General features: G+C 47.5%; 2 protein-coding genes across 7 annotated transcripts in view; one reads left to right on the forward strand and one right to left on the reverse strand.

Annotated features, from left to right (window-relative positions):
- The window catches only part of LOC135897552 (2-oxoadipate dehydrogenase complex component E1), an 85,352-nt gene that overhangs the window by 60,529 nt on the left and 8,913 nt on the right, over positions 1–15,910 (reverse strand). The window contains exon 2 of one of the 3 annotated variants that reach the window (XM_070521758.1): positions 1,346–1,457. The exons of the other annotated variants lie outside the window; for them this stretch is intronic. The gene's annotated coding sequence lies outside the window, so the exon portion shown is untranslated. The remainder of the gene's footprint in view (positions 1–1,345; positions 1,458–15,910) is intronic. 3 annotated transcript variants of the gene reach the window in all.
- The window catches only part of LOC135897550 (girdin-like), a 57,554-nt gene that overhangs the window by 33,903 nt on the left and 7,741 nt on the right, over positions 1–15,910 (forward strand). The window contains exons 26-30 of one of the 4 annotated variants that reach the window (XM_065426203.1): positions 614–814; positions 2,552–2,757; positions 5,042–5,117; positions 6,913–7,018; positions 8,912–9,081. In XM_065426203.1, coding sequence (XP_065282275.1) covers positions 614–814; positions 2,552–2,757; positions 5,042–5,117; positions 6,913–7,018; positions 8,912–9,081 — 759 coding nt within the window. The remainder of the gene's footprint in view (positions 1–613; positions 815–2,551; positions 2,758–5,041; positions 5,118–6,912; positions 7,019–8,911; positions 9,082–15,910) is intronic. The other 3 variants (XM_065426204.1, XM_065426205.1, XM_065426206.1) reach the window with 3 other exon arrangements.

Below are 15,910 nucleotides of genomic sequence, written 5' to 3' on the forward strand. Positions count from 1 at the left end.
ACATTTTTTTATTGTACAACAGCAGTTTGCCCCAACATGTGTTCGTGTCATTGCTGAGCATCTTGGCTTGTGACATTTTCCTCAATAGTTTGCTGCCATTTCTCAGGCTGAGCCCACGCAGTGAGAACTCCTCACTGACTAAGTTTGACTATAAATGTTGGATATTTTATTACTGCTGTGCAATACTGTGATTGAAAACAGATGAAAAATCTGAAATGATTGGGAAAGGATCAAAAAGTACTGGCTTGAGTGAAGCTCTGGGCCTCGCCCAATGACATGGTCGTTCTCTGCACAATTACTGTGGTGGTTGGGCATTTACGGTACCAGATTGGCCTCCACTTAGGTGAACCTCGATTGTTTAACTGTCTTAAATTACATGGCCTTGAAACTGCACCGTGGTTTATGAGGGATGCTGCTGGTGAAGTGCTGCGGATTAATTTTTGACCGCCTGGGGTTCCTTAATGTGCACCTAAATCTAAGCACATATGTGAGTGTTTTTGCACTCTGCCCTCGTCAAAATGCGGTTGCTGCTGCCGAGAGTCAAGCCCATGACCTCACGTTAAGCAGCAGAATGCCACAGCCACTGCCTGTCTTGGTGCATGCGAACCTCCAGGAGGAGCTGAATGCTGCCCGACAAGCTGAGGAGAAATTGCGTGCTGAGTTTGATGCGCTGAAGACTCAGCACCGGGCACTGAAGGAGTCGCACAGCAACCTGCGCTCGGACCACAGCCGCCTTCGAGGGGACCTCGAGGAGAGCCGCAGCGACCTTGTAGCAGCGCGGGTGGACCTCTCGCGACTGGTTGCCAGTTACGAGGCAAGTACATGAGTGTTGCAATTGGAACATGGCCTCGCGAAACATTAGTAACACTGCTGCTTTGTACTGTTGAACCAGCTTATGAACATGATGTGATGCTACAGTAAAACCTCGTTCATTTGGATTTAACGGGACTGGAGAAAATGACCGAATGAATTGAATATCAAATTAACAAGGCGATGACGATAACTCGAAAGATGCCTAAAGCATCAACATACCTTTACTTCTTAAAATAACTGCTTATGGTTGCTTGTTCTGGCAGAGAAATTTGCATGGAAAGCACGATTTTCCAGAGTTCTTGTATATGGTGCAGTGCGCGCAGATTGCCGGGGGAAACAACACAGATGTCCCCCAAAACATAAAGTGTGTCATCGGCCTATTTAGCAGTGTGGTGCAGCAATTCATAGCACACATCCACAATGGACGCATTTTCGCGACCAGAGTTGGTGTGTTCATCGCTGAGTACATCTTCAAGTATTTTGTTGTCGTTGAGGTTAACGGCAATGTCACTATAGATCTGGAAGTATTTACCCAGCGGGACCTCCGGAGGCAGGAGTCTGTTGAAGCAACTGTCATCTTCCTTGCCGTTTTCATAAACTTCACATCCTCAGTTGCCAAGGCATCAGCATCATGGACAACACCGCTGTGTTAAGGAAGCAGTTCACAATTACTGTAAGCGGCGTGCTGCTGCACAGATGTGCCACCATGTGTACTGCACAGAGTAAAGTCGAGTCATATTTTTTCCTTACATCTACAAAGAGCAACGTGCGGACTAGCACTTGTCTTCTGTATCCACTTTTCACATGCTGAATAATTCCTTGATCCAGAGGCTGCGGGGAATCCCTTGTGTTTGGAGGCAAGAAAAGCATCTTTATGTTTGTGAGCCCCGACACATTGTTGTGTGCACTGCAATTATCTAAAACAATTAGTGCGTTGTGTACTTTTGCAGTAAAGTGGCGGTCCAGTTCGTGCAGCCAGGCTTGAAATATCCCCGAAGTCATTCACGCCTTTCGATTGGCGTGACAGTTTATGGGAAGTTTCTTGGTGCTTTTGAAACATCTTGGCTTTTTGGCTTTGCTGATCACCAACAGTGGTAGCTCATCCGTGCCATTCACATTGGTAGCCAGCAAAACAGCTATCTTGTCTTTGCTGCGTTTACCACATACCTTTACTTCTTTACGGGTCCCCCTTAAATGTGATGGTTATATCCGGCAAGGCTTTGTAGAAGAAGGCTGTTTCATCTGTGCTAAAAATGTCGCAGGTATCATAATCGGCTAGGGGCTCGCGTAATCTGGCCTTCCAATCTTGGACAACACCTTCAATGACAGCACCCTTCTCACCACACTTGCTCGGAAAGACCAGACCGTGTCTTTTCTTGAATTGGCCGATCCAGCCTTCTGTATATTTGTCATTGACCCTGAAAGGGTTAATAGTACTGCTATACTCATTCTAGTACACATGACTTGCATCATTGCACTCCCACTGGAGTAGTAGTGCTAAATAGTAATTCTGTACTCATTCTAATACACATGACTTGCATCATTGCATGCCACTGAAGTAGTAGTGCTGTACTCACTCCAGTACACATAACTTGCACTATTGCACTCCCATCGAAGTAGGATTTGCTGAATAGTACTGCAGTACAGCTTGACGCATGATGATGATGACAGCTTGACACATAATGCGGGATTTCACTAAATGTGATGTTAACGTAACCAGACTGGATTCTATCTACAGGTGCTCGCACAGGCCCAAGGAGAGCTGCAAGATGAGAGGAGGAGGCTCCTGTCGGGAATCTCGTCCCTCTTGAGTCGCTGCAGAAATGTGCTGCCTGAATCGTCACTGCCTGGAATACAAGAGGACAGGGTCCTTCTGCGCGAGCTTGAGTCGCTTAGGGATGACCTTGAAGGCCGCCTGCGAGATTATGCACGGAAGTTGGATGGGTGAGCATTGACTTTTCTGAATTTGCCCTCTGCAGCCCACGTTGTTTTACATGTCAGCTTGCCAGTGATGCTGTGTTTAGCCGGTGCTACAAAGTAGGGTTGTGTGAACGCAGAATAGTAGATTACGAATCGAATATCCAATCAAACCAAGCAAGAAAAGAAAGCTGAATATCGAATTTCAAATATCAGAAAATTTAACACAAAGCTTTATGCTTACAGATGTTGTGCTGCACATTGTCAGGTGGCGACTCACACTGCGTAACAAAAATGTTGCTAGCTGTCAGCCACTTAGGTACCTAGGAATCAAGATGTATAATATGCCAGCACTGATAAGAGCTCAATTCGTATATGAAGGTCGGGAAATATTTTTTATTGATAGAATGTCTGTTAAATACTAGGATCAAGTTCTCTTTGCCTCTGAATCTGAAGAAACAAAGAGGTTATGTTGTCCTGAATACTAATGAGGTTTTCGGCTTAGTAGTGGGCTGTACTGTGCTTAATGGCAGTCTTGTATTCCTTAGAAAGTTTTGCTTTTCAGTTTTATTCCAGGAAACTAAATGGTTTTTCCATCTGTATGGCATGTTTTTTCCATGGGTTATCGTCGGCTTATTTAGGCCAATTTGCACGACAGACAAAAACGCGGACTGCACATCATGCTCTGTGCTGTCATCGGCGATGAACGGGTCGACTGTGGTCAGCATCGACAGTAACACGCGGTCACCTTTTCACTTTAGGTTTCGCCATCGTTTGTTGCCTGCCGTAGGTTCTCAAATTGGGAGAACCACAGAAAGTTCATGTGACGTGACCCCCCCCTTTTCTGCCCACATCCATCTGCTGCCTGTGTAAATGCGTCTGCAACTAGGGGTCAGCGCACTACTCGCATGACATTTTCGAGCTTGTCATGTAAATCCAAAGCTAGTCATGTGACTGGTTGCTCGAAGCTATGAAAAGAGACCGATGTGCACCAACGAACAACGTTCATAACAAGGGGTCTCCGCACGGCTTTCAGAGTTTCGTGCTACCGCCGTGAATACATCTGCGTTGATTAGGTCTGAAACCTTAGCTTTAGTCGCTGACACCAGACCATGTAGCTCCGATTAAGCCTAATGGGCTGGACAGTGTGGCGGCCATGACGAAAATTCGCCGCCAACCGACGTGATAATGGGCTGCAAGCCGTTGCAGAAAGCTTGTTACTAGTATGTACCCACAGTGATCGTTCATTCGTTCTCATGAACAATCAGTGATCGTTCATGAGATCATGCATAGCGGTGTTCGGCATTCTGGTCCGTGGGCAACCAGCTGGTAACTACTGCGAGCATGCTCCCATGCAAAGTTCATCTGCGTACTTCAGCATGCTGGGTAGAAAGCTCCTAACTGCGCGAATCTGTGTTTGTGAACACCTGAACATGTGTATCCGATACAATCTGTCTGCCTTCTGGTGGCTAAATGTCTCAATCTTTCTTTGCACATGTTTTCGGACTTTTCATACGCACTGCTTTTGTTCTTGCCTCTGTCTACGCCGCGCTATGTATTAGTTTCAATTGGTTTCGTTGACCAAAATGAACCTTGTGCCGATAGAGATAGCGTACCGTGGGAACGTTGCCCGTCGAGGCACTAGCTACAGCCCGGTCTTTCACTGAATATTTGAAAAATAGAATACAGTAGTAGATATTCTATTTGCAAGTTGAATTATTGGAACGTCCACTATTTGATTCGAAAACGAATATTCAAGCATTTGCGCCCGCCTACTATAAAGCTTTGGTGCATTTCAAGATTTGAGAATTGATCCTTTGGTATTGTGCGCTGTTTTCTTTGAGCAGCACATTGCCCTTGTATATTGTGCCATGTTGCATGCAGTGATGCAGTGTTGTGGATGTTAAAAAGCTTCATGCCATACGAGTGCTGTGTAAAACTGCTAGAGTAGAAAAATTTTCATGAAAGGAAAAGTTGGCATCTACCTGAAAGCAGCAGAAAGTTAGAAAGGAAACTCAAGTTCTTGCAAAGTGAGTTTCCTTCTTTGTAGTTTCTGTGGGATGAAAATTTGCTGGACTCCAACGAGTTTCTTTTAAAAACAAAGCTTTCTTTCTGAGCAACCCGCACAGGTTTCCTTTCTAGCTTTCTGCTGCTTTCAAGTGGATGCAGGAAGTTTCTGTTTATTTTGCTCATGGGGTGTTATTTAGCTGTAGCTCAAGTGCCTTTGGCAGTCGCTTTCTGTGTGCCATGAATTGTCCAACATCTTTTAACTTGTGCAGTAGTTTAGTATACTTTTTTCCTTTCTTTTCAGGAATTTATCTCTGTCAAAAGAATCTCTCTCAAAGTCAAGATCTGGGTATTTGAGCTGTAATGTGTCTCAAGTGAGTGTACATACCTTTTTTTTTTACATGAAAAAAAAAAGTAAATTAATGTGACTAAGTTACTTAGTATTTCTGCCTGAATTTCTTTTGAAGTTTCATCCCCATTCGTAGCCTACTGCAGCAATGTTTGTAAGGTGGTCTGCAATTTAAAATCCAATCTCGGTCATGCAGTTATGAAGTTTAATGCAACTCTCCTCAATAGAAACGATTGATATGTAAACAGTCGTTCACTGTGTCCTTAATTCTACGCTTTTGTACTAATGCAGGATGTGGTATAAATTTTAAATTAAACATCCACAATGTTTTACATGATCCTGCAGCATTTTTGACTTGGAAATGTGTAAGTGCTCTCAATTTGTAACACATCTGAGCTGACAGTAAAATGGTGCCAAAAGTGGTGACCTTACCCTTGGTATGACTGCCTGTTGATCTTGCTGCACGTTGGAGTGGTAGGCAAATCAGTAGTTAGTGGTAACTCAAAAATTCAGAAACGAATTTGCCACTGTTATACTTTATAACCTTACAGTTAGACAATTTATAAAAATTCACCAGCCAATTAAATTAGGTCATCTCCACAATATCACAGGAAAAACAAACTTTAAGATGGCATGGTGCCCTTGTATATAGGTTTGTCTGCGACACTGAAAGACACTGAGAGTTGCCAAATGTTCTGCAAGACTTCTTGTGTTCGTGTACACACGATTACATAGTAACCTAAGATTTAATTACTCTATAATATTTATCATCTCAAAGTTGGCATTCAAATAGAGAAATACCTTAATGCACCAACATATATATCTCGAAGACAGGATTACATATCAAAGAGAATTTCCTTCTAGTGTTGATGTATTTCTTAATTTTTTTGTATGCACCATCAGCGAGTGAAATAGCCTTCCCCCTCCCAAGTTATTTCATATTCATCAAATGATGCTTTTTATCACGTGCTGTATGTTTAATCTTTCCTTTGTATTTTCTTGTTATATCCTCCCTTTCATGAATTTTGTTCATAAAAGTTGCCTTTTGATGTAGTGAATATTTTGTGATTATTTTGCTTTGGTGTTGCCACAAGCCGTGGTTGTGTGTTTTGCCTATGGTTGCTCTGCCTGTGTAAGAAGTTGCAAAATACCATGTGTGCCTCTCATATCGGTTGACTATAGCACACATATTTGTCAGAAAATGATGGAATTCACTGTATGCATCTACTTAACTACTCATTGACTGAAGCTACTATTCCTTACACTTTAAACAGTTTTGTTCATCATATATTTAATATAACTGTTGCATCATGCACTGTGCTGTTTTGGAATTCTACAGCAGCATAGTTTTCCTGGCAGAAAAACTACAGGCACTTACAAACTATGTGCCTTGACTTTGTGGCTGTACAGAGAACAGCAACAATATGAGTTATGCTCCCCTACTATGTGGAAACTACTGCTGTATCTGGGGAGCGATGCATTAGACTCTGGGGACAGGTAGAGCTGGTTCAATGCGGTTTTGTAGAAGAAGCCTTTACTGAAATCTTAGGTTGTCACCAAGTGCTGTAGCGCATCCCTACTTTCATCCAGCCCACCCTTTTTAACTCGGCAAATATGCATGTTGTAAATCTTGTGAAGTGCGCAAAGGTCAACATGCCTCATGAATTGTTTTTAGCCACCTTTACATTACCATTCCAAGAAAAGTCTGTGTAGTTTTTCAATGCTTTTACTAAGTCGTACTGTTCAGGTGCTGTTGTTCACTTGTGCGCTGAATCTTCCTGTATGAAAACCTCTGATGGCATGTGTGGCTCTTTTGTTGTGCGTAGATGAGTGATGTCCTCGGTGTGCCCATTGGCTCCATAGGCAATGGCCTGTGCACTCAGAGCCGTTTTCAAAGCGAGTACGGTGACTACAATGGCCGAAATCCCTGGGGTAAGCAAGTGCATCTATAGTACTGATATTGACATATCTGTATGAAACATAAGAATGCTAGCAGAGAATGAGGCGCCTATTGTGACTGTTTAGTGGTTGTGGCTTGAAGTTGTAAGTAGAATTCCTAGGGCTATATTTATAAGTATCCTTTTATTTTCGTATTCTGTTTTTCTCTTATCGTCCAACATTTTCTGTGCTTGATCCCAGCAGTAATGGTTGTTGTTGGCCGAGGCAATGATGAAGGGCAAAAATAATTGAAAATAATGTTTACAAAATACAGCCTCTGGCGGTGGCAGCCCTGTTGCTGTGGTCCTTGTGGTCATAATAAATCTAGTTAAGTTACGTTCTGATTAATTTTAAATTAAAACTGCACTGTGTGTTGTAAAGGATACTTGTAGTGGAGAGCTCCGGATTAGTTTGCACCCAAAACATGCTGCAGAAGTGTTTTTTGCATTCTCCCCTCATTGAAATGTTGCTGCTGCGGCTAGGAATTGAACCCACGACTTTGTGGTCGGTAGCACAGTGCCATAGCAAGCGAGTCAACACAGCGGGTGATCTGGTGTCCTTACGCTCAGGCACACCCTTAGTAGAAGCAAAGTCAGTTTGAGAGAATGAGTGAAATTCTTTCTAGGGTTGATATTTGCTTGTGCACATCTTTAAGACTTTTTTGTAGGTGTAATTTTCCCTTCACTTAAGCGCAGTAATGAGATGAAAACAACTGCCGCTCTTTAAAAGGAAATTGTGTTTACTTGAATAATTATGGCACTTTCTTGTTGACGAGCCAGCGGAACACTTTTGAAAGGGTGACTGCAGGTCAATGAAATTTCTTCTTTCAGCTAAAACAGGATAATCAGAGGCATTCGGTTTTCTCCGTGACAAACCAGTACCAATGGAAGTTTTAATGAATGGTGTTGAAATCACGAACAAGCACTTAGCCCTGTGGTTAGCATCTAGACAAAATGGGTGACATGAATAGGATGCTGTCACCATACCCTCATTGTCAGGCTTGTGTATTTTTGAACACTTACACCAGTGTGCTTGTTTTGCTTGCTGCCTTCTGAACTGTATTCAAAACAGAGTATGCTTGGGCCGAGAGTTACACCGCTACACCTTATAAGTGCTGACCTGCTTGCATGGTCCTGTCCTCAACATGAGTATTTAAGGAGAGTGTACATTGATGGCACAACATCAGTATATGTGTCTGCCCACGTGGAAAGTTGAGAGCTGTTAATGAATGCTACCACACTTTGCGAGTTATTGATCACGCGAAGCTGTCCAAGTCATGGAAGATGGGCAGTTGAAGCCAGTGGTAATTTTTAGCATTTGGCAAGGTGAGAAGAGGAGGTTGGTTGCATGCTTTTGCTTAGGCAATCCTAAAAAAGCAATGGAGTTGGCGTTCTCTTTCAATTTAGCACCACAATCCCTGTACGCTTCTGTTTGTTCCTGTGACTGCTAGCCCCCTATGGCATCTCCATTTGCCCCACTTTTGCAAAGGTCTTCTAGCGCAGCTTTGATTCCAAGGTGTCTGCTGCCATATTGAGCTGAACGTTATGGGAAAAAATAGAAAAGCATACATGTCAGAATCCTGTGCAAACACATGAATCAGTAACAATCTCTGCTCGATCACCCGAAGAGCACTACATTGTTTGACAAAGCATGTTTCTAGGTAAAGTAGGCGGGTATAATTATTAAGATGAAATTTTTTACTCCTTTTAAAGATTTGTGGCACAGGAATACTTGGCAGGTTTAAACAAGTACAGTTCAGGTGCATCCAGCAAGTTACAAGCATAAAGAGGTGCTTCGCTTTCAGAGATTCTCCTAAGCCAAAGTTTTATGTAAAATGGCTCTCTGTGTTTGCAAAGTACCGACTTGTGACACCAAGTTTCCCGTCAGCAGGGAGCACGCCTCAAGACGACCAAATCCCTGTGCGTGATGTTGGGCCCCTGTCTCAATCTGCCCGTTGCCACGGCTCGTCGCCTGAAAGCAGCCTTGCCCACTTTTCCAACTCTTGTGTGCTTCAGGATGCGCCGCCGACCTGCTCAACGCCTTTAAGCACGCCAAAGGTAAGCTCAAATTGCAGGCTCCACCTTTATCAGTTGGAATGCAGGCTCCACCTTTATCAGTTGGAATGATGGCTGTGAAGCTGCCATTATTGACAAGTATTGAATCAGTTATTCTTCTCTGGGAGTTGAGACTGCATAAAAAGCAATTGCATCACAAGTTAAGGCAAAAGTCTCAAGTGGCTCGCTGCGCGATGGCCTTGACAAAAATGCGACGTCTAGTTAAGTGGTAAAAAAAAAAAGTGACCTTCTTCAAGTGAGCGGCGGTTAGAGAGGGAAATGAGCATGCGGACAGAAAAATAAGTGTTCAGTCGCTGACGTCATGCGGCGGTGGCTGTGGCGACAGTCGACTGCGAAGCGAGAGAGACGGCAAAGGAGGACACTCACCCAGGGCCTAGTGGATTGTGCAGTAGGCCTCTGAAGTATGCTACGGCCGAGGATGCTCGCCTAGCGAGAAATGAGGTGCGACGTGCAAAGTGGTGGGTGCAAGAAGTTCAACCATGAGTGCTGCTTTCCCCTGCTGAGAGGATGCAACGTAATTGTGTTTGGCTAGTCTTCCACATTTGTAACACTTACTGGCGACAAGCATGCTGCACCTTTAGGTAGTGCACTAAATGCTCGCATGTGTCATTGAGGAGGTTGACCTCTACACTGCGGCTCGTTATGTCTTGCAAGAAGTCTGACCCCTCCGATCATATAACTTAATTCATTACCAAGTGTGCAGCAGGCTTTCGCCTTCACGTGTTACAGGAGTGCAACATGCTGCCGAACTTTTTACGTAAGGCCTTTATTTGCTATACTGTAGCAAAATTTTGTTTTAGTCCAGGCTGCAGTAGAGCTGGGTTGTTTGGTATTTGTTCCAAGTGTTTCCGATATTGTCACCCAGCTATGGCAACTAAAACAGTTGAGCACCGACAGACTGGGACAAAACGTCTGCCTTTAGCGATGGCTGGTCCTCGGAGAGCCCGCGCGCAACCACGAACTTCGTCGTTCTCGCCTTAAGGGTCCGGTGTCAACACGTGCAAACCTATTTCGCTTCATTGCTCCCCTCTCAAAAGCGACCGGCCCGGTCGCTTCAAGGGCAGCAGGCGCGCACTATGGGCAAGAGTGTCAACATGAAAAGACAAAAAAACACATAAAGGAATGGACACAATGCTGAAGCGGTTTGTGAGGGTTGCTTAGCCCTGGCGCGCGTAGTACGGCTTCATCCGTACTACGTGGACGACTTCAGCACGTGGACGTCGTCGGTTCGAACCAGGATCAGAGGTTCGAGGCACCACCTCGTAGTTCACATCACTGAGGCGGCGTACGACTTCGTAGGGGCCGAAGTAGCGGCGCAACAATTTCTCTGAGAGCCCGCGGTGCCGGATAGGCGTCCACACCCACACGCGGTCGCCTGGTAAGTATTGGACATTCCGTCGGGTCCGGTTGTAACGGCAGGCGTCGGCATTCTGCTGGGTGCGGATGCGATTCCGAGCAAGCTGGCGAGCTTCCTCGGCTTTCTCGACGAAATCTTCAGTGTTGTCATTCCTTGTGGTTCCTTGGTCTACCGGCAGCATGGCGTCTAAGGGGGTTGTAACGCGACATCCGTAAACAAGCTCGAATGGTGTAAACTCGGTGGTCTCCTGCACAGCGGTATTGTAAGCAAACGTGACGTATGGCAAAATTTCATCCCATGTTTTGTGTTCCACATCAATGTACATGGAGAGCATGTCGGCTAATGTTCTGTTTAGGCGCTCTGTTAAGCCGTTAGTTTGGGGATGATAGGCTGTGGTCTTTCGGTGGTCGGTGTGCGTCAGTGTGACGACTTGTTGCAATAACTCCGCTGTAAACGCTGCACCGCGGTCAGTAATGAGTACAGCGGGTGCACCGTGGCGAAGCACGATGTTGTGGACGAAGAAGCTGGCGACTTCAGCAGCAGTTCCCCGCGGCACAGCTTTTGTCTCCGCATAGCGAGTTAAATAGTCAGTTGCCACGATTATCCACTTATTTTGCAAGGAGGACGTGGGGAACGGCCCAAGAAGGTCCATTCCGACTTGCTGGAACGGCGCCGGAGGCGGATCCAAAGGCTGGAGCAGGCCGGCAGGCTTGACGGGTGGAACTTTACGCCTCTGACAGTCACGGCATGTTCGCACATAGCGCTGAACCGATGAAAATAGGTGTGGCCAATAGTATTTTTGCCGTATGCGCGCTAATGTCCTCGCGAAGCCTAAGTGGCCGGCACAGGGATCGTCGTGACACGCCTCTAAAACTTCCTCGCGCAGTGTCGTCGGAACGACGAGAAGGAACGTTTCCTGGCTGTTCTCGAAATTTTTCTTGTACAGGACATCGTTTCGCAGGCAGTACGACGTCAATCCTCGTGAAAGTGGGCGTGGGACAACAACGTCAGCTCCCTCGAGATATCGGATGACTGGAAGCAGCTCAGAGTCTGCACGTTGATAGTCAGCCATGCGCACCACGTCGACGACACCAAGAAACGGCAAATCTAGCTCCAAGTCGGAGGATGTCAAGGGAATAGGAGAACGTGACAAGCAGTCAGCGTCGCTATGCTTATGGCCGGATCTGTAGACAACAGTTATGTCGTATTCCTGGAGGCGGAGGCTCCAACGAGCGAGGCGACCTGACGGGTCTCGTAGATTGGCAAGCCAGCAGAGCGAGTGGTGGTCACTGATCGCTCGAAATGGCCGGCCGTATAAGTAGGGTCCGAACTTGCTGATGGCCCACACGACTGCTAAGCATTCTTTTTCGGTCGTTGAATAATTAGCTTCTGCTTTTGTCAGACTACGACTGGCGTACGCAATTACACGTTCTGCGCCATCTTGCCATTGAACCAGAATGGCCCCGAGTCCTACGTTGCTGGCGTCGGTGTGTATTTCAGTTGCCGCGGTGGCATCAAAATGTGCCAGCACTGGAGCGGATTGAAGGCGTTTACGCAATTCGGTGAAGGCCTGCTCTTGTTCTTCCGTCCACGCAAAGGGCACATCTTGTCGCGTCAGTCTCGTGAGCGGTTCAGCAATCCTTGAGAAGCCTTCAACGAAACGACGGTAGTAAGCGCAGAGGCCCAGGAACCGCTGAACAGACTTTTTGTCTTTAGGACGAGGAAACTCGGCAACGGCAGCGAGTTTTTCTGGGTCTGGTCGTACTCCTTGGGCGCTGACCACGTGGCCTAGAAACTTGAGTTCCTGGAAGCCAAAGTAACATTTTTCAGGCTTGATGGTGAGGTTGGCCTTGCGTATTGCGGTAAGAACACTTCGTAGCCGGGCGAGATGTTCATCGAACGTGCTGGAAAACACAATAACGTCGTCTAGGTACACTAGACACGTCTGCCACTTTAGTCCAACGAGTACAGTGTCCATCATTCGTTGGAACGTAGCAGGGGCGGAACAGAGACCGAAAGGCAGCACTTTAAATTCGTACAGCCCATCGGGAGTCACGAAGGCGGTTTTTTCACGGTCACGCTCGTCCACTTCGATTTGCCAGTAGCCTGACTTTAGGTCTAACGAAGTGAAGAACTGAGCATGACGCAGACGGTCCAAAGCGTCATCGATCCGTGGCAGGGGATAAACGTCGCGTTTGGTGACTCGGTTAAGCCGTCTGTAGTCAACGCAGAAGCGGAGTGTGTTGTCTTTCTTTTTTACTAGTACGACAGGCGATGCCCACGGACTTGTCGACGGCTGGATGACGTCATCATTTAGCATTTCTTGAACTTGACGCTTAATCGCCTCCCGCTCCATAGGTGACACGCGATACGGATGCTGACGAACAGGCCGCGCCGACTCCTCTGTAACGATCCGGTGTTGCGTAACGGAAGTGCGCTGGACTTTGGATTCCGTGGAAAAACAGCCGGAGAATTCTGTCAGTAGGCCCAGCAGCTGATCCTTCTGGACATCTGCTAAGTCAGCATTAATGTGGACGCGGGTATTCAGGCTGGCGTGAGCTGTTGCGTCCAGTGAAGTCACTTGTAACGTGCCGATATCGGAGAAGTCAGCAATTTCGTTCAGGAATGCCACAGCTGTACCTTGAGGGACGTGCTGATACTCATGGCTGAAGTTTGTCAACAACACTTGCGAGCACTTATGCTGTATTCGAACAAGGCCGCGGGCGATGCAGATGTGTTTTTCAAGCAGCAGCTGGATATTTGCCTCGGCAATACCCTCATAGCCGTCGAATGCGTCGCAGGTGACGAGGGTCAATACGCTGCTCCTTGGCGGCACCGTGATGTTCTCGTCAACAATCCTCAAGGCGTTGACATACGTGTCGTCAGTGCTGCTCCCTGCTAAGGCCTGCGCCGTCGAAAACGTTACCCGCGACTTTTGTAAGTTGATCACAGCTCCATTAGCCTGCAGAAAGTCCATTCCCAGAATTAGGTCCCTCGAGCAGCTTGGGAGGATAACGAAATCTCCGAGGTACGTAAACCCACGAATGCTCACTCGGGCTGTGCATCTTCCTACCGGGGTTAGCAGATGTCCTCCTGCAGTTCGAATCTGCGACCCTGTCCACTCGGTAGAAACTTTCTTCAGCTTGCAGGCAAGGTCAATGCTCATAACTGAGGTGTCCGCTCCAGTGTCGATTAACGCCGTTATTTCTTCGTCGTCTATGGTGACGGGAATGTTCGACGTTACTACCTCTCGTAAGGTGTTCGACTCCGTCTGTACGTCTGCGTCGTTCTGTTTTCGTCGTTGTCGTCGTAGTGGAGGATATTGCGTACGGTCGTCGTCAGCGGCCTCACCTCCGGAGGTCGCTGAACTCAGTTTTCCCGACCCGCCGGGCTAGGCGAGCGGCGTCTCAGAGCGCCGCGAGTAAAGGATTGGCTTGGTGATGGAGACCTGTAACGAGCAGGAGACGACGAACGGGGCTCCGGCCATCGCTGATCAACATTGCGACGATTTGCGACGAAACTCTCTATATCCGGCGGCCGCTCACCAGGTCGTGGACGAGGTGCATTCGGCGAGAATCCACGAAGCCCCACATGACGATAAGGACACATTCTGTAGATGTGCCCGGCTTCGCCACAATGAAAACAAAGAGGTTTGTAGTCTGGGGTGCGCCAGACGTCGCTCTTCCTAGTCCTTGCTTCGGCGATGTGTGGTGGGTTGCGAGGCGGCCTGAAGCTTATGTCCATTTGTTGAGTGGGGTGTACCATGCTGCATGCACTTGAGGGTGGCGGACGGCGTACTGCTTCAGCGTAACTCATTTCGGCGTGCGGTACCTGCTGTGGTGCCTCGTACTGTCCAGGAACATGGACGGCCTGTCGGACCTCGGCGCGCACCATTTCCGCAATGGAAAGTTGTCCCACAGGGGCCGTGGTCGTCTGCATCTTCAGCAGTTCCTCCTTGACGACAGCCCTGATGAGTTCTCGCAAGGCGCCAACGTCGTTACCGAGGGTAACGGCAGAGAGCTCCCTTGAAATCACGGCGTCGCGGTTGTTTTGCCTGGCCCGCTGTTGAAGGGCCTTTTCCATAGTAGTGGCTTCGTCATGGAACTCTGCAAGTGTCGTCGGCGGATTTCGAATTAGGCCAGCAAAGATTTCCTCTTTGACGCCGCGCATGAGATGGCGCACCTTCTTTGTTTCAGTCATCAAAGGGTCCGCACGTCTGAACAGCCGATTCATGTCTTCTACGTACGCAGTCACTCGCTCATTGGGGCCTTGAATTCTTGCCTCCAACGCTAACTCCGCTCTCTCCTTCCTGTCCGCCCTGGCGAAGGCATTGAGGAACTGCCTACGAAATTCTTCCCATGACGTCAGTGTCGCCTCGTGGTTCTCAAACCATATTTTCGCGGAATCTTCAAGAGCGAAGTACACGTAACGTAGCTTACGCTCGTGGTTCCAGTCGTTGAGGTTGGCAACCCGGTCAAAATGGTCAAGCCAGTCATCGGCGTCCTCGGAAGCACTTCCGTGGAACAGATTCGGCGTCCGGATGTGATTGACGACAACGTGCGATGCTGCAGGAGTGGCGGGAGGTGGTTGGGTCGTCATTTTAGTTCGTTCAGGTAGCAGACCGTGCTGTGGCTGGAGTCCCTGGAGGCGTCGGCTGGCACGTACGTGCACAGGGGTAAGCTCGGTTGAACTACTCGCCGGGCTTAGGTCTGGGGTATGCTCCGGAGATCTTAACATCGACCGTACCCCGCACTTCCACCAGAAATGTCACCCAGCTATGGCAACTAAAACAGTTGAGCACCGACAGACTGGGACAAAACGTCTGCCTTTAGCGATGGCTGGTCCTCGGAGAGCCCGCGCGCAACCACGAACTTCGTCGTTCTCGCCTTAAGGGTCCGGTGTCAACACGTGCAAACCTATTTCGCTTCAATATTACACTTTCACGCAGCAGCTTTGACGTATGCTACAAATAAGGAATTTGGGCGCAGAGACTGGCGCTGTCGTCAGCACGTCAGATGATAGCTAGAATCTCGTTCACCATGTCATGTGTCACTTTGTTCCCTGGGATTCATGTGTTGTGATAGTGGTGTTGGTTATCAACAGCTGTCATTCTTGTTTGATTCAGTGGGTCAGATGACTCGTCGCTCCTTTAGCTGATGTTTACGCCCACATCACTGCTTGGCCGTCCGTGAAAATGTGAAGTGCAAAAGGGGGAGGCAGCTTGGGTTGGTGGGTTGGTCACATGCAGGGCTTCAACAGTCATTGTTAGCTCTACAGTGAGCATGTCGGGGGTGTCTTCCATATTTCGGAAGTCAGCTACACAGCCAAAAGCGTGTTGTAGTATTGCCGTCCGATCTTGCGAGGAGACTGTGTGTGCCATCTAAAGGGTGATATTATCCCTTTAGACAGTGAACCGGAGACCGCCAATGCACGCAAAGTGCTATTTAGCTGCAC

This window comes from Dermacentor albipictus, chromosome 7, assembly GCF_038994185.2.
Source record: "Dermacentor albipictus isolate Rhodes 1998 colony chromosome 7, USDA_Dalb.pri_finalv2, whole genome shotgun sequence".
NCBI classification, from domain to species: Eukaryota; Metazoa; Arthropoda; class Arachnida; order Ixodida; family Ixodidae; genus Dermacentor; species Dermacentor albipictus.